The 24,877-nt window shown below is 42.0% G+C and overlaps 1 protein-coding gene and 1 long non-coding RNA gene across 3 annotated transcripts in view; one reads left to right on the top strand and one right to left on the bottom strand.

Moving 5' to 3' along the window:
- The window catches only part of PHTF1 (putative homeodomain transcription factor 1), a 196,844-nt gene that overhangs the window by 12,430 nt on the left and 159,537 nt on the right, over positions 1–24,877 (top strand). For both annotated transcript variants that reach the window (XM_073587060.1, XM_073587059.1), the window contains exon 4: positions 7,651–7,720. In XM_073587060.1, coding sequence (XP_073443161.1) covers positions 7,651–7,720 — 70 coding nt within the window. The remainder of the gene's footprint in view (positions 1–7,650; positions 7,721–24,877) is intronic.
- The window catches only part of LOC141099045 (uncharacterized), a 42,953-nt gene continuing 21,273 nt past the window's right edge, over positions 3,198–24,877 (bottom strand). Inside the window, exons 2-3 of the long non-coding RNA XR_012234408.1 lie at positions 22,471–22,627; positions 3,198–3,511 (exon numbers count right to left, since the gene is read on the bottom strand). This is a non-coding gene — a long non-coding RNA (uncharacterized lncRNA). The remainder of the gene's footprint in view (positions 3,512–22,470; positions 22,628–24,877) is intronic.

Raw genomic sequence — 24,877 nt, 5'->3', positions numbered from 1 at the left:
TTTATGCCATTGCTGCGTGGGAAATTCCCACCCACAGGGTGCACAGACCACCGGCAGGCCGGCACAGCCCCCCGGCAGGCCGGTACAGACCCCGGGCAGTCCACACAGCCCCCGGCAGGCCGGCAGAGACCCCCGGAAGGCCCGAAATGACGGCGCATCATGATGCGCACACACCGCGCATCATGATGACGTCAGGTTGTCAATCAACTTTGAACTTCCGATTCCGATGCCGAATTCCGATATTGAAAAAATATCGGAAGTCGGTATCGGAATTCCGATACAGCAAGTATCGGCCGATACCCGATACTTGCGGTATCGGAATGCTCAACACTATTCTTCACCAAAAATTTACATTTGGTATCTTTATGATTGAAGCATAATATGTGGGAAAGGGTTGAAAAGCTCCAGGGGGCCGAATACTTTCGAAAGGCACTGTATGTACCTCTCCCTGTATTTTAGATCTATATAGCTTGGTGTTCTGTATAGATTTTATTTATAAATATATAGATATATATATACACACGAGTATATATGTGTATATATATATATATATATATATATATTGAAAACACTGTCAGCATTCTTTTTCTGGCTGAAAATACTGATTTCTTTGCTAAAGAAAGGTTTTTGATGACATCTGCTGGAAGGAAAGGGAAATTCTTATCGCTACATCTTAGATGCATTTAGCCAAGCATTATTTTTGTATGCACTCTTGCTTATATAGAAATTAAAAATTCATGATAAATTTAGACAAGCCCTAGCTCTGCCTAAAGAGCTGTCATCATCCCATTTTACATATATGTAGTGGCATGTAAACGTTTGGGCACCCCTGGTGAAAATGACTATAATTCTGAAGAAGTTAAGCAAGTTAAAGATTAAATGATCTCTAAAAGGCCTAAAGTTGAAAATGACATATTCCCTTTGTATTTTAAGCAAAAAAAAAATATATGTTGTAATTTTTTACATTTTAAAAATTACAAAAGGAAAATGGACAGATGCAAAAGATTGAGCAACTTGGAGATTTGTGTGCACAGATAACTTTGATCAAGGTTTCAGACCTTAATTAGCCTGTTAGGGTTATGACTTGATTGTTTAAAGATTCTGTTTCTCACAGTTGAAGTGTACCTACGATAAAAATTACAGCCCCCTCCATTCTTTGTAGGTGGGAAAACTTGCAATATTTTGTGGGGAATATTTTGGTTCAGAAATTATATAAGAAATCTATGTTACTAAAGTTTTAAAAAATGCTGAAAATATAACACATTTTGGAAAAATTTTTTCCATGTTAACAGCATCGTTTATCACTGGGGGTTCATGTCATAGAACCCCCACCGATCGCTCTAACCGTAGCACAGAATTGTGTGGCTTATATATGGCAGTAGTGTACAGGTTCGATGGAAAGTCTATGGGCTTGCAGAGCCCAGACCACCACCGGTGAACAGTAGTTTAACAGGGTTATGACATATCAGTGAATTGTAAAAGTTTAATTACACTTTAAATAAGCCAGCGATATATGATCATGGGGGTCTGATTCACCAAACCTCAACTGATCATCATAATAAAGAGCGCCTTCACTGCAGTTTCAGAAAGTTGTGAGAAGCAAGATGTGTTACAGTCCGCGCTGCCGAGATACACAGATCACCTGGGATGCAAGATGTTATAACAGTATACTCCTTTATTTCCTCCTACGCGTTTCGGCGCCCTTCCTGGCACCTTCCTCAGGGATATGTCCAGACCTCTAGTACTGTTGACTTACCTTTCAGATTCTCTTGAATAGAAGCTGATGGGCATTTTTCGGCAGTGGCTGCTGCACATTCACCTCTTCCTCACAAGGACAATTTTCATTTTTACGGTTTCGTTTTTTCTTCTACTTCTTCCAAGAGCCATTACTTTTTTATGCCCCCCATAGACATATGGGAGCTTGTTTTTTGCGGGATGAGTTGTACTTTTGAATGACATAGTGTACTGACACAATTCCAAGTGCAGTGAAAAAACAAAAAATCCCGCAATTCTGGCATTGTTTTTTTGGGAATTTTTCTTACGACATAGCATTGTGTGGTAAAAATGACCTAGCAGTATAATGAACTCATCAGTATGATTACGGTGATACCAAACGTGTCAACATTTTGTATTATTTTAATGGAGAAAAAAAAATCAGAAAGTTAAAAAAAAAAACTTTTTTTTTTTTGATGTGTCGCCATTTTCCGAGTCCTATAATGTTTTCATTTTTGGGTTGATAGAGCGCCATGATAGCTTATTTTTTATGGGGTGAGATGACATTTTTATTGCTATAATTTTGGGATATATATGACATTGATTGCTTCATACAGCATTTTAACGATATTTCGGTGACCAAAAAAATGCAATTGTTTTGAATTTTTTTTGTTTACGGTATTTACCAATCGGGTTAATTATTTTTAGATTTCGATAGATTGGGCTTTTTAGGATGCAGCGATACCACATATGTGCTTCTTTATTTTTTAATCATGTCTATTTTTAAGGGGGGAAAAAAGCACGGTGATTTTAAGTGTTCTGTTATATGATTTTTTTTGTACTTTTTTTTGCACTGTATTTATTAGTGCCTTTAGAGGACTTGAACCTAGAGGACTGATCACTTGTACTATATACAGTAATACCACAACACTGCTACAAATAGGAAAAATCATGGTCTCCTGTGAAGCGTGGCCACAGACTAGGTTTCAAAGGAGCTCTGTGACGACAGGCACGGAGGTACTCAACAGATCCCCAGCTGTCATTGAAACCCATTGGCGACCTTGCAATCGAGTCACTGGGTGCTGACAGGTGCATAGAATGATGCACCGCCATGTCAGCATGCTGTTATCGGAGATTGGCAACAGCATTTAACAAGTTAACAGTCATGGCCGGAGCTCCAATCACATGCAGATGTTAGAGGCGGGTCCCGGCTGTGTGCCACAGCCATTATCAGCCGGGTATTGAGCAGGCTCACCTCTTGAGCCCGCTCCACACACCCACTAGTGAATTGCACTGTACATGTACAGCGGAGGTCGGTAAGGGGCTATACAGAACTTGCTGATTGGTGGAGCTGCCATTTGTCTAACCCCCCACCAATCTGATATTAACCTGTCCTAAGGATAATCCTTTTAACTGGATATTGGTGAGCTGGTCCCTGAATTGTAGGGATTGGACCTCTCCAGCATGTGCACATAGCCTTACAAAGCTACTTTTTTTTATTTATATAGCACCATTGATTCCATGGTGCTGTACATAAGAAGGGGTTACATACAAATTACAGATATCACTTACAGTAAACAAGCTAACAATGACAGACTGATACAGAGGGGAGAGAGGACCCTGCCCTTTCGGGCTTACATGCTACAGGATGGTGGGGAAGGAGACAGTAGGTTGGGCGTTGCAGCAGTTCCGATGTTGGTTGAGGTGATATCACCGGTAGTGGTGAGAGAGGGAGGTAGCGGGGTCATGGCAGGCTGTAGGATTTCTTGAAGAGGTGGGTTTTCAGGTACTTCTTTATCTATTTCATGAGAAAACAGATAAAAGCATAGAAATCCTGTAAGTTTCAAAAACGTCATTATTGAACCATCTGTTTTTTTGTTTTTTTTTCCAAGTAACAGTTTCACTGTAGATATATATATTTACTAGCTTAAGAGCCCGGCGTTGCCTGGGCATAGTAACCAACTGTGGTTAGTTATAACAAATTATAATGATTATATTGCACATAAAACATCTCACATCATATATTCAACACTACAGATTTGTAACACAAATTAACTAAACGATTACCCAAGTATTGATAGTATTTTATTTTCAAATCATTCAAGAGCCTTTTGATAAACAACATGTGTATCTGTGTATCTAACCCTATCCTGTGTGATACTGACTGCTGAGCAGTGTACCTAATCCTCTCCTGTGTGATACTTTCTGCTCAGCCGTGTATCTAATCCTCTCCGGTGTGATACTGACTGCTGAGCAGTGTATCTAATCCTATCGTGTGTTACTGACTGCTCAGCCATGTATCTAATCCTATCCTGTGTGATACTGACTGCTGAGCAGTGTATCTAATCCTCTCAGTGTGATACTGACTGCTGAGCAGTGTATCTAATCCTATCGTGTGTTACTGACTGCTCAGCTGTGTATCTAATCCTCTCCTGTGTTATACTGACTGCTGAGCTGTGTATCTAATCCTATCCTGTGTGATACTGACTGCAGAGCAGTGTATCTAATCCTATTCTGTGTGATACTGTCTGCTGAGCCGTGTATCTAATACTATTCTGTGTGATACTGTGTGCTGAGCTGTGTATCTAATCATATCCTGTGTGATACTGTCTGCTGAGCTGTGTATCTAATCCTATCCTGTGTGATACTGTGTGCTGAGCTGTGTATCTAATTCTATCCTGTGTGATACTGACTGCTGAACTGTGTATCTAATCCTATCCTGTGTGATACTGACTGCTGAGCTGTGTATCTAATCCTCTCCTGTGTGATACTGACTGCTGAGCTGTGTATCTAATCCTATCCTGTGTGATACTGACTGCTGAGCCATGTAGCTAATCCTATCCTGTGTGATACTGACTGCTGAGCTGTGTATCTAATCCTATCCTGTGTGATACTGACTGCTGAGCCATGTATCTAATCCTATCCTGTGTGATACTGGGCTCCCCCTGCAGTCTGTGTCAGAGGGTGGTCTGTGTTGGCACGGTAATAAATTGTGTTATTTCCAGCTTTACAGAAGGATGATAACACCATAGAAATGATAAGAATAATAGACAAAATTGTTTGGTGAATTGCAACAAGCGGGGTTAAAATTTTGCCTCACAACATAGCCTATGACGCTCTCGGGGTCCGGACGTGTGACTGTGCAAAATTTTGTGGCTGTAGCTGCGACGGTGCAGATACCAATCCCGGACATACATACACACATTAAGCTTTATATATTAGAAATGTAGACAGGATATTAGAGAGGAATATTAAGTATCTTAATTATAGAGCAGCAAATGCGACATTGCTTCAAAAGTCAAGTCAATCAGCTGCTAAAACTTTAAGAGCAAATATATTTTCAGTCTTCACTAAAATAGTTATTAAACATGTAAAAAATGGTTGTTATACATGTATGAAAAAAGCAATAAGCCTTAATAGGGTTGTCTATTAATGATGGTCTGATGCTGCCATCCCTGGAGAAAGTCAAAAATGGTTGTGGTGGTAACAGGTTCATATTTTGTTAATACTCTAGCCCCTTAAGGATGTCTCAATTTTTCATTTTTGCTCTTTCACTTTTCCTTCCCCTTACTCCAAGGGTTTTAACTTGTTTTTTTGCAGGATGAGTTGTACATTTGAAATAAACCATTCATTTTATCATGCCATGTACAGGAAAGCAGGGAAGAAATTCCAAGCGTGGCAAAATAGAAAAAAAGAGCAATTCTGCAATAGTTTTTCTTATTTACTGTGTTCATTTTACAGTAAAAATGACCTGGCGATATGATTCTCCAGGTCGATTCTCCAGGTCAGCAGGATTACAGAGATTTATTTTAAAAAATATCAGATATTTGTAAAAAAAAAAAAAATAATAAAAAAATTTTTTGCATGTGACGCCATTTTTCGAGAGCCGTAACATTTTAAATTTTTGGAATATGAAGCTGTATAAGGGCTTTTTTTGTGCTTAGAAACAATGTTTTTATTGATATAATGTTTGGGTAGATATGATATTTTATTGCTTTTTCTTACATTACAGAAATCGATTGGATAAATTTATTTAATATTTTGATAGATCGGACTTTTACTAACGCAGTCATATTAAATGAGTACCTTTTTTTAAAAAAAAATGTATTTCTTAATTTTTAATAGGGGAAAGGGGGGTGATTTTAACTTGTATTTATTTTTTTACTATGTTTTTTTTTTTTACCTTTCACTGTATTTGTTAGGCTGGTTTCACATTAGCGCTTTTTAAGCGCACGCACGGCCGGGGGTAGCTCCGCCCCCGAGCCGGCTCTCTGCCCGGCGTGCCCGCCCCTTGCTTGTAGCGCCGCCTCCTAGCGCACAGCGGCGCCTGCGATCGGCGCACCCTATCTTTAGCATAGGGTGCGCAGATCGTGCGCAGGCCGTGCGCTAGTTGCGCTTTGACCTGCGCTGCGCACTTTTGACGGTGCGCCGTGCGCGCCAAAATCGAACTTTTCGGATTTTGGCGCGCACGGCGCACCATCAATAGTGCGCAGCGCAGGTCAAAGCGCAACTAGCGCATGGCCTGCGCACGATCTGCGCACCCTATGCTAAAGATAGGGTGCGCCGATCGCAGGCGGCGCTACAAGCAAGGGGCGGGCACGCCGGGCAGAGAGCCGGCTCGGGGGCGGAGCTACCCCCGGCCGTGCGTGCGCTTAAAAAGCGCTAATGTGAAACCAGCCTTAGTCTTTTTACGGTATCATCCGATCGCTTCTGCTATATACAGGAATGCTACAGCTTTACTGTATATAGCAAGAATAAAACTTTCCTATGTATGCTAGCCATGGGCTGGCTTTCACAGGAGCACTGTCATGAGAGGCACAGGGGTACCATGCCATCAGCTCCTAGCGATCACGTCACTGTAAGTGCCGCTGTCACAGATTGACTGCGGCATTTAACAGATTAAGGGCCCCGTCACACATAGCGACTCACCAGCGATCCCGACTACGATTTGATCTTGTCAGGATCGCTGATGTGTCGCTACATGATCGCTGGTGAGTTGCCAAACAGGCAGCTTCACCAGCGATCAGCACTAGCAACGACGAGTGCTCGTGTCGCTGTGTACCTTATTTACCAGCGTGCTGGTGCAGGGAGCTGGTAACCAAGGTAAACAGCAGGTTTCTAAGCACCACACGGCACTTAGAAACCCGTTGTTTACCTTGGATACGAGCTGGGAGCTCGCTGACCGCTGCTCTCCCGCCAGCCACACGCAGCAATGCGTGCTGGCCAGCGGGAGACGAACGATCCAAAAAAAGTCCAGGGCATTCGAGCACGATCAGCGATACCCGGCAGGGGGCCGGTCGCTGATACCTGTTACACACAGCGATCTCGCTGGTGAGATCGCTGTTGCGTCACAAAACTTTACCTATATTATTATAGGTAAATTAGTGAATAAGAGTAATATAATATTTAGCTGTGGCTGAACAGTGGGCCCCTAAAGTCAATGTTGCTGTTGGACCATTGACCCCCCCAGTCCGGCAACACTGCTCTCAGTAGCCGTTCGCTTCTAGTCATAAGGACAATGCAAAGAGTCTTTACAGTCTATGCTCACTTTACTGCGAGTGCATCTGTAATAACTCCCCTGTACATTGATTCACAATCTGCTCTACAGAGTGTGTGTACAGAGCAGGCTGTCCGGCACCGCCCAGGGGGAGTGATAACAGAATTCTGAATGTGAAGTGAGCCGTAACTGTTACAGCACTTGCCCCACCTCAATGACTAAACTAGCGGCTACAGGGAGGATATAAATGTCATTTTCTCTATGTAGCTGTAAACCAGGCAAATATTATTTCAAAGATATTTAGGTATAAATTACCAGGTAACTAGCATTTTTTGTGAGATGATACATTTTCTTTAAAAACATCTGCACAACATTAATTTAATGCTTGTTGGCAAAATATCACGGATAGTTAATTAAATATGTTGTTTTTGTATTTACAGGGACTTAAAAATAAACCAAAGAAGATGGTTTATATGAAATCTGACCTAATTGACGTTGATCTGGTCAGAGGTGAGAGTAATCATCTATTTTATTTTTCTAGAAATATATTTCATATGCTCAAAGAGAATAAGATGGAAAGAATTGAAACATAGAGGATTGATGGCAGGAAAAGGGGCATAACTATTATCAGTGCAGGGATTGCAGTGAAACTTGGGAACTGGAGTTTTAGGATTCTCAATGGGTCGCTTTAGCTCATATGCGAAAACCAATACAAATAAAGTTCTGTCATAGTTGGGGCCTTGTTGAACATTTTGCAATGGAACCCACTAGCTTTACCTTACATCACTGTTTACTGTTATATTTTTATTTTAGGATTTATTTATGTTTAAAGTGGATTTGTCAACAGATTTCACAAATCTGCATACATTATTAAATATTTTGTAGTCCTGATTAGTGTACGTTCTTAGAAAGGTTTTGGCAGCAGGGGCGCACCTATAATGAGGCAATTTGCGACTGTTGCCTCAGGTGGCAGGCAGCTGCTGTGCACAGGGTGCGGTATTATGCGCTCTGCTACCCGCAGCACCTACAATTTAGCCTCTGCACGCTGGTGCTGCTGGTAGCGTGCAGAGGCTTGCAATTGATGAGGTCACAGGAGGGAAGGAGTCAGGGCCCCCTGATCATGAGAACCCTGACTCCTCCACTCCTGTGACCTCATCACAGGTCTTATGCAAGACTCTGCTGTGCTGGTTGTCATCGTGCTGGATGAGGGAAGTTTATGTGTTGGGTCGGGGGGTTTTACAGGGTGGATGTAGCGGAGCAGAGCCATGTGTATACAAGGTGTACAGAGCGGAGTCGCACGTGTGCGAGGTGTACGGAGCAAAAGCCGCAGTGTACGAGGTGTCCGGAGCGGAGCCGCGCGTGTGTACGAGGTGTATGGAACAGAGCCGCGTGTGTACGAGGTGTATGGAACAGAGCCGTGTGTGTACGAGGTGTACGGAACGGAGCCGCATGTGTACAGGTTGTGCGGAGTGAAGCTGTGTGTGTATGGGGCATAGAAAACGGAGCCCAGTGTGTATGAAGTGTGCGGAGCAGTGTGTGTACGGAGTGGAGCCGCATGTGTATGGCGCGGAGCCACGTGATTGCAAGGTGTACGAAGCAGAGCCGCATGTGTACGAGGTTTACGGAGTGGAGCCGTGTGTGCAAGGTGTACAGAGCAGAGCCGTGTGTGTACTAGGCATAAAAAGAGGAGCCATGTGTGTATGAGGTGTGCGGAGCCATACGTGTACAAGGTGTATGGTGAGGAGCATTCATACCTCCCAGCAGGACAGTCCCGATTTTGAGAGAGAGTCTGCCCCACTGCCCCGGCCAGGAACTTACTTTTCCCGCGAACACAGGAGTATACGGCGGAGCACGAAGGAACACTTTAAAATTCGCACGACACGTTCCACCGGAAGTGACGAGCTAGAAGCTGACCGGAAATGAGGTAATTTCGGGAGGAGATTGTGACGGAACCATGGAGGCACTTCAGGGAATGCTTCAGATCCATCACTGTGTCCTCCTCCGACAGCACGGACAGCGGGATCGCCTTGGACTCAGGGATGCCAGTCATGGGAGCAGATCATGATATGTCCTGTATCGGAGACTCCGGTGGGCACTACAATGGGAGCTGGGCTGCTATAGTATCTTTAAAGAATCTTTCTTTCTCTAATCTTTCTTTTTTTCTCTCTGTTCTTTCTTTCCTCGCTTTCTCTCTCTTCTTTCTCTCTGTTCTTTCTTTCTTTCCCATCTTCCTTTCTCTCTCTGTTTTTTCTTTTGCTCTGTTCTTTCTTTCCCCTCTTTCTCTCTCTAATCTTTTTTTTCTCTCTGTTTTTTCTCTTTCTCTCTCTGTTCTTTCTCTCTGTTCTCTTTCTTTCCCCTTTTTCTTTCTTTCTCTCTGTTCTTTCTTTCTCTCTGTTCTCTCTCTGTTATTTCTTTCTTTCCCATCTTTCTTTCTCTCTCTCTGTTATTTCTTTCCCTTCTTACTTTCTCTCTGTTTTTTATTTCTTTCCCCTCTTTCTTTCTCCTCTTTCTTTTTTCTCTCTCTCTGTTCTTTTTTTCTGTCCATTCTTTCTCTCTCTGTTATTTTTCTTTCTTCTTTCTGTCTCTGTTCTTTCTTTCTTTCCCCTCTTTCTTTCTTTCTTTCTCTCTGTTCTTTCTTTCCCCTCTTTGTTTCTCTTTCTCTCTGTTTTTTCTTTCACTCTGTTCTTTCTTTCTCTTTCTTTCTCTCTCTAATCTTTCTTTCTCTCTCTGTTCTTTCTTTCTCTCTGTTCTTCTTTTCTTTCTCTCTGTTCTCTTTCTTTCTCTTTTTGTCTTTCTTTTTCTATTCTTTCTCTCTCTGCTCTTTCTTTCTCTCTCTCTGTTTTTCCTTTCTTTCTTTCTCTGTTCTTTCTTTCCCCTTTCTTTCTTTTCTTTCTCTCTGTTCTTTCTTTCCCCTCTTTCTTTCTCTCTCTGTTCTTTCTTTCCCCTATTTCTTTCTATCTGCCTCTCTGTTCTTTCTTTCCCCTCTTTTTTTCTCTCTGTTTTTTTCTGTCCCCTCTATCTTTCTCTCTTTGTTCTTTCTTTCTCTCTCTCTCTGTTTTTCTTTCTCTCTGTTGTTTCTTTCTTTCCCCTCTTTCTTTCTCGCTCTGTTCTTTCTTTCTTTCCCCTCTTTCTTTCTCTCTGTTCTTTCTTTCCCCTTTCTTTCTTTTTTCTCTTTGCTCTTTCTTTCCCCTCTTTCTCATTCTTTCTCTCTCTGTTCTTTCCTTCTCCTCTTTTTGTCTCTCTCCCTCTCTGTTCACTTTCTTTCTTTCCCCTCTTTCTTTTCTCTCTCTCTGTTCCTTTTTTCCTGTCCCCTCTTTCTTTCTCTCTCTCTGTTCTTTCTTTCTTTTCCCTCTTTCTTTCTCTCTCTCTGTTCTTTCTTTCCCCTCTTTCTTTCTCTCTCTGTTTTCTTTCTTTCATTTCCTCAGTACCAGTCAGTGTGCCCACAGTACCAGTAGAATAAGAGGGGTAGGAAACTAGGCGGCACTGGTCAAATTGAGCCTCTCATACTTTTTACTGGTGTATAATCATATGCCCTGAGCACCCCCATAAAGTGGGCCAGCCCCAGACAACAGGGTACAAACAAATCACTATTACTATGAGTCCAAGTGGACAATTATACGTAAAGTTAATGATGTCCCTGTGACAAGCAGTGCAGAGGATCAGAATACACAGAGGAGACCAGAGCAGCGGGGTATGGGGAGAAGAATTATATGGGGCCCATTATGCTGTATGAAGTAATATATGGTGCCCATTATACTGTATGAAGTAATATATGGTGCCCATTATACTGTATGAAGTAATATATGTGGCCCATTATGCTGTATGAAGTAATATATCACGCCCATTATACTGTATGAAGTAATATTTGGGGCCCAATATACTGTATGGAGCATTACATGAGGCCCATAATACTGTACACAGTAATATATGCGGCCCATGATACTGTATGGAGCATTATGTGGGGCTAGGGGATGACTTTCTGTTTGTTGTGGATCTGACCGCTGGGACCCCCATGATCCTGGGAAACGTAGCTTTGCAGAGCACCATGTAAATGGAGCTGTGGTCAATCATACGCACTGTGGTGCCATTCACATGTGGCTCTTTAAATAACTCCTTTAAGAGAGTGATGAAGGGATGACAAAGTATAGCAAAAATTCACTGATCGGGGCTAATGAGTGTTATAGTTTGTGGGATGGTGGGATTTGTGTGGCAGGGCTGCATTTTTGTCCCAGTCCGGCCATGTGCCAGGCCTACCATTGCCATTAATGACCCTTGTTCTGGTTACTTCTGTGCTGTGTTGTTCTTGTATGTGCGTGTGATGGCACTGACATCTTTGTGTTTGGACACCTTTTTATTTCTATTTATCTAAATCAAAATGTCCACTATTGTACTCAGTTTTACAGGATAGGTATAAAAATTTACTTTCTGTGCGGGGGGGAGACGTCATTTTTCTGTTCGCCTCGGGTAGCAGAGAGAGGCTAGGTTTACCCCTGCTTGGCAGAATGGCTGTATAACACGTTATGATAGTTTAAGCACAATCTCCTCACACCTAGCCTGTGAAAGGTCTCTTATCCATCCAAGCTGTTCTCCTGCATTGAACATTGATGTTGGGCAAAGACCTGAAACATGTGCTGCAAATGGAAGTTCTGGAGGGCTGTATAGTATATCCAAGTAATTTGGCAATGCTCTTTAAAAGTGACCTGTTGTGTCCAGAAACACTATTTACTTGCTGATATAGGATTAATCTGCAGGTAAATAGCATTAATATCATGACTGCCTTTCCTTACTGGAGCAGGGGTTGGAGGGAGAATATTAATTTATATCCTCCCTGAAGCCATTTGCTTCAAGTCATAGGGGTGGTTCGAGAAGCACTTACAGTTACTATCGCAAGGGTGTCACGTCCCCCTGGAAGACCTGGAGTTAGAAGGTTACATTGGGTAATGAATTGCAGTCCTCTTTAGAGATGGTGTGATTCATGCCCTATTTTAAATGGATTTCTTTTCCTTCAGTGCTGAGAGAGTTAAGGACTCTTTCCATGCTGGCTGAGACCATGCAGACTGATTGATCTCAACTGCAAATGTTTATCATTTACTTCCTCTATATATACTGGCTCTGGGTGTCTAGTCTCTGCCGGTGAAAGATTCGTCTTCCTGTGCTAAGGGGGCCATTACACACAACGATATTGTGAACGATATCATTGCAACGTCACCAGTTACCAGTTTGGTGACGTTGCAGTGATGTCGAAACGACATCACTGCGTGTGACATGTAGCAACGATCAGTTGGCTGATCATTAATCGTTGCTTAATGCTCTGGACCATAATTCCGTCATTGGTCTCCTGCTGGGCAGCACACATAGCTGCCTGTGACAGCGAGAGACCAACGATCAACGACGCTGGGAGCTGGTATCCAGGGTAAACATCGGGTAACTAAGAGCCGCGCGGCTCTTAGATACCCGCTGTTTACCCTGGATACCAGCGTGCACAGCGGGTATCTAAGAGCCGCGCGGCTCTTAGTTACCCGCTGTGCACGCTGGTATCCAGGGTAAACAGCGGGTATCTAAGAGCCGCGCAGCTCTGTTACCCGCTGTTTTCCCTGGATACCAGCTTGTTCGTTGGTGGGTCTGTCTATGTGACAGCTCACCAGCGATCAGCTAACTATGTCCCAGTGATCCCATCCACGTCGGATCGTTGGTGGGATGGCTGGGACATTGAAGCGTGTAACGGGACCCTAAATGCTAAAGTTGATTAGTTGGAGTGGAGTTGTAATAGTAGTGATCTGTTGTTTGCAGTTGTATATGAGAGTTTATCTCCTGGTCCCTACTCCTATCTAGTTTATTCCTCCCTGTCCCTATCCTCCTTCCTATTGTTGGTGAGTGCTTTTGTATAATAGTGGTTTTATGTTATCCCTGTTTTGTCTTTGTGTCTTGTTTGTCTTACATTTCTGGCCCATGCCTCATGGTAAGTTTGGAGAACCAGGCCCCTCTACGTTCTAGAGTACCCCCGGAACAGGGATAGTTAGATTCTCAGTTCCATGGACAGTTTGAGGCCCCTCTCCCTTTCCAAAGACTGTCACAGTGTGACAGTTGCTGCTCACTATACAGTCAAAATGCTGTAATCGGTCCCCAACACTTTGACTGGCAGCCTGCTCCACAATTTTTTGTGCATCATACCCGGTACGTCACAGCTTGCATCTGCCTCTTACAGAAACAAGTTAAGCTTAAATCCCCCCACTGTTGTTAACTTCATATGTGGAGGTAAGGGGGCTGCGCCATTCCACGACTTTATCGCTGCAACACAATCTCAAATTGGTAATCGAATTTCCTGGCAACCGGGGACCTGCTGAAGACTCTTGTTCCTGCCATGCTTGTGTTCTGATGAAGACCAGCCACTGGCTCATAAGAGACTGAGATTTTTATTATATGCTGCAATATTGTGGTACTGTTATATAGTACAAGTGACTAGATGTTCACAAGTTTTATTACTTGTCTAGGGGAACTAAAACATAGAGTTAAAAAAATGTTTTTAATAATCTAAAAGTAGATAAAAATATAAATTCCCCTTTTTAATAAAGAAATAAAAAACAATAAAAATAACATATTTGATATCGCTCCATCCATCAAAGTCTGATCTATCAAAATATAAAATTAATTAGCCCAATCAATCAATAAATGCCATAAAAAGGAAAAAATCTAAATGCTAAATGCCAGAATTGTGTTTTGTCTCCACAACGCCACTAAAGCATACAAATACAGGTAATCAAAACATCAGCTCGCCACACAAAAGACAGGCCCACATCCAGCTCTATCTACATAATAATGAAAAGTTAGAGGTCTCTGAAAATGGTGACAAAACCATTTTTTTTTTTTACTATTTTCTGAATTGTTTTCAACACTTGAATGATAAAAACAAACATTAAAAAAGTTTGGTACCTCTGTAATTGTACTATTTTGACTGCACATTGAACACTGTAAAAACAAAACCCCCAAACAGTTGCAGAGTTGCATTTATTATTATTTCAACGCATTTGGAATTTTTTCCTATTTTCTAGTACATTGAATGGTAAAATTAATGCTCTGATTCAAAACTCAGTAACTCATAATGATGGAAAAATAAAAAAATTACTACTCTTGGAAGAAGGAGAGAAAATAAAGTGCAAAAACTAAAACTCGCGGACATCCTACCATACCATCGATACATCACCCTCATTATTTTACAGCAGCTTTGCTATAATTTTGCTTTCTTCTTGTCTTTATTCTACTCAGTTACCTATAGAAATTTCTCTTTCTCTTCATACTTTTGAAACCACAGTACTTTTCAGCATAGTTATATGTGATACCAAGCAAACCAAAGGGATTCTAGTGCTAGTAAAATACAGAAAAGACTTGATTGTCTAATTTTCATTAGATGAGATTCTCTATTTTTCTCCACATATTAAAAGTAATAGTCACGGCTTTTGTTTGTTGACCTAAGCAATCATCCAGGACAAGAACACTCTTAAACCACCAGGCTGGTGGGCAGTGAAAAACCCCAGCAGCTATGACCTGATCAGAGCATAGCCACTTCTTGTGTTCTATGCAGAAAGATCTTAGAAACATTGCAAGACTTCAAGCTTGGATACAAAGAGAGAAAATAAAGAAATGATTGAGAAAATAAAGGACATTTCCTGTAAAACTAAAGTCTATGGATAAGGAATGGTCTAACACAATCCAAACATTATGCACATTATTCAGAACATCCTCCAATATTTTTTTACAGATAGGTGATAGGCTACATCTTTGGTTGGAAGATAATAACTGAGTAGTATATATAAAAGTATATATAAGAGAACTGAGCCGTACACCCTCTTTGAGTCTTGAGGTCTTTGAGACCTTTAATAAAACCAGTCACCAGAACAAAAGTGTCCAGTTTTTACTCTAATTTTTATTCTTGCTGCTCTTCTGAGTAATCCATTTTTTTGTTTTACTTTTTTTTTCTATATTCGTCATACAGTTCGTTCCATAGATATGTTAAATTTAATTTTTTTGTTCTCAGAAATATTCAACACCTTCTCGACAAGCATCTTTAGTACTTAGGAAGCTTTTGCACTGAAATTAATTTTACAGGTTCCACTGAGATATCTGGTTCTTTAGTACTTAGTAGAGTCCCTTTGGCTGTTATGACCAGCGACAAACATGATGCATAGCCAGACACCAGATTATGGTAGCATTTCTGATGAATCTGAGCTTATTCCTCATGGGCAATGTCATCCAGTTCATAAATATTTTGGGTTGTCCTACAAGAGCGGTCTAAAATGTTAAGAGAGGAATGCTATGCACAAACAGGGAAAAAAAATACAAAAAATATAGCTATACTATCTGGTATTGGAAGAAAGAGGAAGCTAGCACCAGATTCCTGAGGAAGCAGGTAGTCAAAAACACTTGAAAGACTGCAAAATACCTGCAGCAAGTTTTGGTGGCAGCAGGCACTAAGGTGCATGCTAAACGCTGTGGGTCTATGCTTGGACTCCAAAGCAACTCTACTGGCAAAAAAACACAAGCAAAGTTAGTTCTAATAAGGTCAAAACCATATAAATAAGTCACAGAAATTTTGTATTCTGCTCTATGAAGCAATGAAACAAAACTGGAACTTTTTGGGCCTATGGCTCAAAAGTAAAACTAGTGGAGGAAAAATAAAGCATATGCTGAAAAGAACCCCCTGCCTACAGTGAAGTATGGCGATGGCTCGGTGATGCTCTGGGGTGGCTTTCCTTTCTCTAGCACTGGAAACCTGTAGTGCGTGTCAAGTAATCAATCCTAGGAGAAAATGTTGTACCTTTTGTGAGAAAGCTAAATGTTGGGTATCATTGGACATTTTAAAAGGACAATGATCCTAAGCAGATGTCAAAGTCCATCAATGCTTGGTTTCAGAAGTCCTGGAAGATTTTGGAGTGCCTGTCAGTTGCCTGAATTAAACCTCCTTGAAAAAGTGAGATGGGATTTGAAGAAGTTGGTTGCTGCTCACAAACCCATGTATATTTGTGACTTGGAAGCTATTACCCATGAGGAATGGACTAAGATTCCCTTAGAATGCTGCCTGAAGCTGGTGTTTAGAGATGCATCACATTTGCAACAGGTCATAAAAGCTAAGGGGTGCTCTACTAAGTATGAAAGATGCAAGTGGTGGAATAATTTTGACACTGTAGCAGTCAGTAAAAGTTTCATTTCATGGTGATTTTGGGAAACCACATGTTGTATTAGTTGTAATGAGCTATTTATGTTCTTTTTCATTCTTATATTTGTATCAGGAGAAAGTTTGTAAATTTTGCTAATTAACCTAATTTGCAATGGGGGTGCAATCATTTTGAATTCAACTGTTCATAGATAAGGAAAGAGTAGTATATATAAGTGTACTGAGTTGCACATAGATAAGAACATTTTTGTATATAGAGGAGAAATGAGTAGTACTATGTTTTTATATATAAAACTGACCCTGTCGAATTTCACTTCACTATTGTACAGAATGCTTTTGCTGGGGGCACTGTCTATTTTCTGAAAGGTCTCATTCACCTGTGCTTATTTCATGCCTGCATTACTTGCTATATTTCAAAGGTCTCAAATACACTAAAAGTTAATGGAGTGATAAGTTCAATGCTCAGACCAGCAGAAGGCAGACATCAGTAGATAGGTTTAATTGGCGGTCTTATTATTGATGCATCACGACACATACATAGATATGCTACTGGGTGATGTGCAAAGGTCACCAACAATGAAGGTGGCTTATACCCACGTGAATATTGTCATCAACAAAGTCTTTCAAGTCTAACAGTTTTCCCTGTTGGTTGGATGTTCTACAGTCATAAAGGTGATATAGTGGTACAATGTTAGCAAAGGTAAAATGAAAAAGATTTTACATCATCATCTATTGATGTAAGCAGCCGGAATAGCAAGTTACAAGTTTCCAAAAGGCCACTTCTTTGTGAAGAGCCTTTATCTGAACTATGTTTCTTAACACAGATTTTTGTTCCATCATATACTATACATATTGTCCATTTTCTTTGATAAGACCACCCCTCTAATGCCGGTTTCACATTTGCGCCCGTGTGCGCCGAATGCAGCATGTTGCATTTCGGCGTGCACGGCGCACCTTCAAAAGTGCGCAGCGCACGGCAAACTCCTGCTAGCGCACGGCCAGGGCACGATCTGCGCACCCTATGCTAAAGATAGGGTGCGCAGATCGCAAGCCTCCATGTGCGCTAGTAGGCGGCGATGACCGGATGGGGCGGGCAGGGAGCCGGGAGGGGGCAGGGCTTAGTGACGGCCGTGCGCAGGCCGTCGCTGCGCTATAAAGCGCAAATGTGAAACCGGCCTAAAACACCATTCTCAGGACACCTCTGCATTTGTCCTTGTGTTTTGTGTCTCTGTCCATGTGTTGGCTGTAAGTGAATTGGGAAACATTAAACATGTTACATACTGCATTTTCCTTCCAGTGGTGGTTTTTCCTTTATTGTCTTGCTATTTTGGGTAGTGCCCGTAGAATTGCACAATGCCGTGCGTTGTTTTGTTTTTTGTATTTTTTGTATCTAGTTAGTGTTGTCTTTCCCCCATAGACCTACATTTTTATTTTGGCCTGTGTAATAAACAAAATACAGTGGGGAAAAAGTATTTAGTTAGTCACCAATTGTGCAAGTTTTCCCACTTTAAAAGAAGAGAGAAACCTGAAATTGACACCTAGGTAGACCACAAGTATGAGAGTCAGAATGAGAAAACAAATCCAGAAAATCACCTTGTCTGATTTGGCAAAATTTATTTTGCAAATTATGGTGGAAAATAAGTATTTGGTCATTAACAAAAGTTCATCTCAATATGTTGTTATATGTCCTTTGTTGGCAATGGCAGAGGTCAAACATTTTCTGTAAGTTTCCACAAGGTTGACACACACTGTTGTTGGTATGTTGGCCCATTCCTCCATGCAGATCTCCTCTAGAGCAGTGATGTTTTGGGCCTGTCACTGGGCAACACAGACTTTCAAATCCTTCCAAAGGTTTTCTATGGGGTTGAGATCTGAATATGGGTAGGCGCAGGGCCGGATTTAAGAGGTGGGTGGCCCGGGGCCCATTTTGGAGGGAGGCGCATTTTTCAAGGTGTTGCAATATGTAATGCAAAAACACAAAAGGAAACGAACACAAGTTTATTTACAAAAATCATTTACGCAGAGTAATTCAGGTAAAATCATTCATTTTTTACAATACAGACACTTTCCTTGATTTTCGTGCTGCAAAATCACTAAAGTCCAATTCATGCAGTATATCTGACTCGATGCTCATGATAGCCAAATTTACAAGTCGTTCCTCCTTCATGGATGTCCTTAATCGGTTTTCAACTAATTTGAGTTTTGAGAAGGAACGCTCACCACTGCAGTTTGTTCCCATCAAAATTAGATATATCCTTAGAGCTATCTCAATATTTGGGAAAGTGTCCTGCACACCCTTTTCCATGATAAGCTTGTACATGAAAAGTTCAGTGCTGATATCTTTTGTCTCCTCATCTGTGAATAAATTGGCAGATGTTACAAACTGACATACAGTACAGACCAAAAGTTTGGACAGACCTTCTCATTCAAAGAGTTTTCTTTATTTTCATGACTATGAAAATTGTAGATTCACTCTGAAGGCATCAAAACTATGAATTAACACATGTGGAATTATATAATTAACAAAAAAGTGTGAAACAACTGAAAATATGTCTTATATTCTAGGTTCTTCAAAGTAGTCACCTTTTGCTTTGATTACTGCTTTGCACACTCTTGGCATTCTCTTGATGAGCTTCAAGATGTAGTCACCGGAAATGGTTTTCACTTCACAGGTGTGCCCTGACAGGTTTAATAAGTGGGATTTCTTGCCTTATAAATGGGGTTGGGACCATCAGTTGTGCTGTGCAGAAGTCTGGTGGATACACAGCTGATAGTCATACTGAATAGACTGTTAGCTGCTTTTTTCTTGCCATAATACAAATTCTAAGTAAAAAAAAACGAGTGGCCATCATTACTTTAAGAAATGAAGGTCAGTCAGTCCGAAAAATTGGGAAAACTGAAAGTGTCCCCAAGTGCAGTGGCAAAAACCATCAAGCGCTACAAAGAAACTGGCTCACATGAGGACCGCCCCAGGAAAGGAAGACCAAGAGTCACCTCTGCTGCAGAAGATAAGCTCATCTGAGTCACCAGCCTCAGAAATCGTAGGTTAACAGCAGCTCAGATTAGAGACCAGGTCAATGCCACACAGAGTTCTAGCAGCAGACACATCTCTACAACAACTGTTAAGAGGAGACTTTGTGCAGCAGGCCTTCATGGTAAAATAGCTGCTAGGAAACCACTGCTAAGGACAGGCAACAAGCAGAAGAGACTTGTTTGGGCTAAAGAACACAAGGAATGGACCTTAGACCAGTGGAAATCTGTACTTTGGTCTGATGAGTCCAAATTTGAGATCTTTGGTTCCAACCACCGTGTCTTTGTGCGACGCAGAAAAGGTGAACGAATGGACTCTACATGCCTGGTTCCCACTGTGAAGCATGGAAGAGGAGGTGTGATGGTGTGGGGGTGCTTTGCTGGTGACTCTGTTGGGGATTTATTCAAAATTGAAGGCATACTGAACCAGCATGGCTACCACAGCATCTTGCAGCGGCATGCTATTCCATCCGGTTTGTGTTTAGTTGGACCATCATTTATTTGTCAACAGGACGATGACCCCAAACACACCTCCAGGCTGTGTAAGGGCTATTTGACCAAGAAGTAGAGTGATGGGGTGCTACGCCAGATGACCTGGCCTCCACAGCCACCAGATCTGAACCCAATCAAGATGGTTTGGAGTAAGCTGGACCGCAGAGTAAAGGCAAAAGGGCCAACAAGTGCTAAGCATCTCTGGGAACTCCTTCAAGACTGTTGGAAGACCATTTCTGGTGAAAACCTCTTGAAGCTCATCAAGAGAATGCCAAGAGTGTGCAAAGCAGTAATCAAAGCAAAAGGTGGCTACTTTGAAGAACCTAGAATATAAGACATATTTTCAGTTGTTTCACACTTTTTTGTTAATTATATAATTCCACATGTGTTAAATCATAGTTTTGATGCCTTCAGAGTGAATCTACAATTTTCATAGTCATGAAACTAAAGAAAACTCTTTGAATGAGAAGGTGTGTCCAAACTTTTGGTCTGTACTGTAGTTCATCGAAAAATGTAATGTTCAAGTCATCTGATTAAGACCTGATGAATTGCTCTGCTGTGCCTTAAGCTCGTCTGAAGACAGTTCTTTCAGATGGCTAAAAAAGCTAAATTTGCTTGATATATCTTTATATGCTTGAAGACGTTGGTCAAGAGAAGTGATAAACTGATCAATGATAGGCAAGAAAGTTTCTGTTCTGTATTTTTAAGAAGGGCTGAGTTGTACTTCTTCCGTATGGCCATAATCCAAAGGATTGAGACGTTTCGGCGCCTGTCTCAAGTTATCGTCTGAACATAATCGGATGAACCAGACAGCTCTTCGCCTTGCTTCTCATAAATTTTGAAGGAGTCACACTTTGATGCAACATAGTTTTTTTTAACTTGGTCAGTGACACCACAGCAGTGTTTAGATCGAGTTTTGCGTGTTGTAGATTTTTACTAGTAGCATCTGTTCTTTGCAGGATATCGTTCCAGAAGGTGGTGTTAATACCAATTTCAAGCTGATTCATTTGTCTTAACAGTCCTTCTGCTTCACTCCGTACACAGCTTTATTCTTCAAAGTCATCAGCAATTTGTTTAAGTACATCTTTAATCTGTTGATAGTCATGCTTAAGGGCCTTAGTAGCGTCAGCTCTGCGGGACCAACACATTGTTGTGACACGTTTGAGAGTCAATGCTGTTGCTGAGTCAATATTTTTCAAAGCCTCAGTCAGGAGCTGATGCCGATGCATTGAAGCTGTGAAGAAGAGGAACAGCTTTTCAAGGAAGTCAAAAAAATGTACAGCACTCAAGCAGCTTTCTACAGCATTTTTAGCAGCCAGATTTAAAGAGTGTGTCGTACAAGGAATCCAGGATGCAAGGTTGTTCTTCTCTCTCACTTTTGCTTGCAGGCTGTTGTATTTGACACTCATTGCAGATGCATTGTCTTATCTTTGACCGTGGCAATTTCCCAGGTCTAGGTCATGACTTCAAAAATTCCAACAAGGCATTGAACATGTCTTGAGTGCCATGTCCTTTGTTTGCCATGAATGTTACAAAGCGTTCCACAGGGCCATCTTTCTCCCTATACCTCAATACAAGGGTTAGTTGGTCAATGTGAGCTGCATCAGGTGTGGAGTCCAAAGAGATGGAGTAGTATTTTGATTTGTTAACTCAAGAAATAATTTCTCTGAGGACTTGTTTGCCTATTACATTGATAATTTCTTCCAGAATTATAGATGACAGGTAGTTTGTATGACCCTTGCCGCAATTGGCTTGAGTTTTGGTATGCTGTGCAAGAAAGTCGTCATACTGGGCGATGAGTTCAAGAATGCCTAAAAAGTTTCAATTTCTAGGTGATCCAACCAATTTGTTATCTTCTCTAAATGTTAAGCCATGCTCGGCAATAAACTGAATAACATTTACTACTCGTTTCAATACTGACCTCCAATAATGCTCCTGCGCCTCGACCTGTTGTGTTAACTCCGTATCAATTCGCCCAATCGCTTTTAACCTCATATTGAAAGCAATTGTAGAGTTCAGATGTTCCGCTGACTGCTCATGACTTTTTATACGTTCTTGTGAATGTTTCCAATCACAGAATCTATTAGACGGAAGATGAGAAGACTCAGATGCTGTAATAAAGCACATCATCAATCTGCACGTGAAGCAGTAAATGCGTCCTTTAGAGGGATAGAAGTATAACCAATTCCTCGTTATGACTTCATTATGATTTTGATGATGGAAAAGCCCAAGTGTGCACATTCGGTTGTTTCTAGGTTGCTAAACCGAGTGTGCAGTGAACAAACCTTCAACACAGTGCTGGATTGTTGATACACCCCTTTTCAGCCAGTAATCTCGCATCTGTTCTGAAATAATGGATAGCCAAAGTCCAATGTCATCACCCCCTGGTGGGCCCTCAACGTCACCTTCTTCATAAGATGTGCCACTATCAATCTCCTTTTCTTTGTGTTCTTCAGTTGTACACGTTACTACTTCAGCCTTTTCTTTGCCATGATCAACAATCATTTCCACTGAAGCATTGTCAGGTTGATCAGATTCTACAAGGTCATTACTCCTTTCCGACACTTACCTTGAATGAACAGTGAAGAACTCGTCCAATTTTCTTGACTTTCCTATCTCTTCTGTTGATTTAATTGTTGCTTCTTTTGCCTTACGTCTTTTAGAAGCCCCCGACTCCCAAATTCTTGTGCGATGTCTGTGCCTTCACGATTGTCCATGATGGTAACCTAAAAGTAACAAAATGACCTTGTCAACCCTTGAAGTCCTGAAAGTGAATTAAAGATTAAAATATGTACATATGTATATATATTGTAGAAATTTGGACTGTCTATATCAAAGACTGCTGCTGGGCTCTATATGTCAGAGGCTGCTGCTGGGCTGTATATGTATGAGAGGCTTCTGCTGGGCTGTATATGTATGAGAGACTTCTGCTGGGTTGTATATATGTGAGGGGCTGCTGCCAGGCTGTATACCGCATATCAGAGGCTGTTTACCTGTATATATCAGAGGCTGTTGCTGTGCTGGCTGTATATAGAATAGAGGCTGAGGGGTTGTATAAAGTGTATACACAGCACTATACTGTAAACAGGTCCACACAATATACATACAGTATACACAGACACACTGTAATGCAGGATATAGTGTGGACCTGTATTTACAGTATGGTACTGTGTAGGACAGGAGCTGCAAGAAAGATACACAGACAGACACACACAGACAGACAGAGATCATACTCACCCACCGTGACATTGTGAAGACTGAACCACTTCACCTCTGGATCTTCAGTGACTGAAGATCCATTCCAGAGTGAAGTCCTGCTGGGCTCCGCAGTGGAGAATCCTCTTCTCGTGCCGACATTGTGGCTCCGCCTCCTTCCTCGACTGTAGGTGAACAAACTCTCATCTGATCTAATCCCAGGGAGCAATCATATAGCTGAATAGGTAGCGCCTAGAAGCTTCTGTTGGGATCGGAGAAGGCTGCCGAATGCCATAAGCTAAGCATTAGGTACAGGGTACTAATGAAGTCTGGCTAGCCAGGTCAGTGGATGCTGATGCAGGTCATGTGCCATGACTCTGCCGCGCTGCGCCAGTCACTGAGATGTAGGGCCGTAGCCAGGTCCCTACACTTTCAATGGTTTCTCTTCTGTTAAATGTTCCTTATCATTAGAAACAGTTCACAGCAAAGAGACGTGTATTTTAAATGTTTTGAGATATTTATCCCTATATTGGTGCGAGGCCCCCGCCCCCCCTAAATCCGGGCTTGGGTAAGCCACTCCAGGACTTTCATATGCTTCTTACGAAGCCACTCCTTCATTGCCTTGGCAGTGTGCTTTGGATCATTATCATGCTGAAAGACCCATCCACGTTTCATCTTCAATGCCCTTGCTGATGGAAGGAGGTTTGCACTAAAAATCTCACAATACATGGCCCCATTCATTCTTTCATGTACACGGATCAGTTGTCCTGGGCCCTATCAGGAACACCGCACTGCGCTTGCTCACTGAGCCAGTGCGCGTGTCCTGAGTACAAAAACAGTGCTCAAAGATACCTGTGGAGCGGGCAGCAGTGGTGATGATGCATGCTCCAGGACCTGAAGCACGTGACTGCTGGGGGTGTGGCCTAAGCTCCACACAGCTAGGAGCTGCAGGGAAACTCCTAGAAAGGTAACTACAGGACAATGTTACCAAGTGGCATAGACAGACAGAAACCAGATCAAGCCGGGTCAAAGCACGAGATAGCAGGACAGTACCAAAGGGTTAGACAGAGCGAATAGTCAGGACGTAGCAATAGATCAGAAAACCAGAGCGGGCAATGGACGGTACAATAGGGACAAACTGCAACGGAGTAACAATAGCCAAGCCAGGAGGTCAGAACCGGCGAAGACAATAGTACCAAAACGAGAGATGGAGTACAGAGTGAGGGAACAGGCCGGGTCATACACTGGAATCAAACAAGCAATGCAGAATACACGCACACCAGGGGGGTCGGTCAGACACACAGCCAGAATAACAGTATAGCTGACAGAGAATGCTAGTCTGGAGTGAGTATAAATACCCCTCCCAGATCCAAAGAGAGGCCGGCAAAAGTTAACCCTGTGAGAACAGGACATTAACCATGTCCTAACCATGACAGTCCCTTTGCAGAGAAACAGCCCTAAAGCATGATGTTGCCACCCCCATGCTTCACAGTAGGTATGGTGTTCTTTGGATGCAACTTAGCTTTCTGTCTCCTCCAAACACTGAGTTTTGTTTCTACCATACAGTTCTACTTTGGTTTGATCAGACCAGGTGACATTCTCCCAATACTCTTCTGGATAATCCAAATACTCTCTATACCAAACCTCAGACGTGCCCAGACAAGTACTGGCTTAAGCAGGGGGACACGTCTGGCACTGCAGGATCTGAGTCCCTGGCGGCGCAGTGTGTTACTGATGATAGCCTTTGTTACAGTGGCCCCAGCTCTATTTAGGTCATTCAC

The sequence above is a fragment of the Dendrobates tinctorius genome, unplaced genomic scaffold, assembly GCF_039654945.1.
Source record: "Dendrobates tinctorius isolate UK_male_01 unplaced genomic scaffold, ASM3965494v1 ptg000098l, whole genome shotgun sequence".
NCBI classification, from domain to species: domain Eukaryota; kingdom Metazoa; phylum Chordata; class Amphibia; order Anura; family Dendrobatidae; genus Dendrobates; species Dendrobates tinctorius.
Note: the sequence above shows the minus strand (reverse complement) of the source record. Positions and strands in the feature narration are given on the sequence as shown.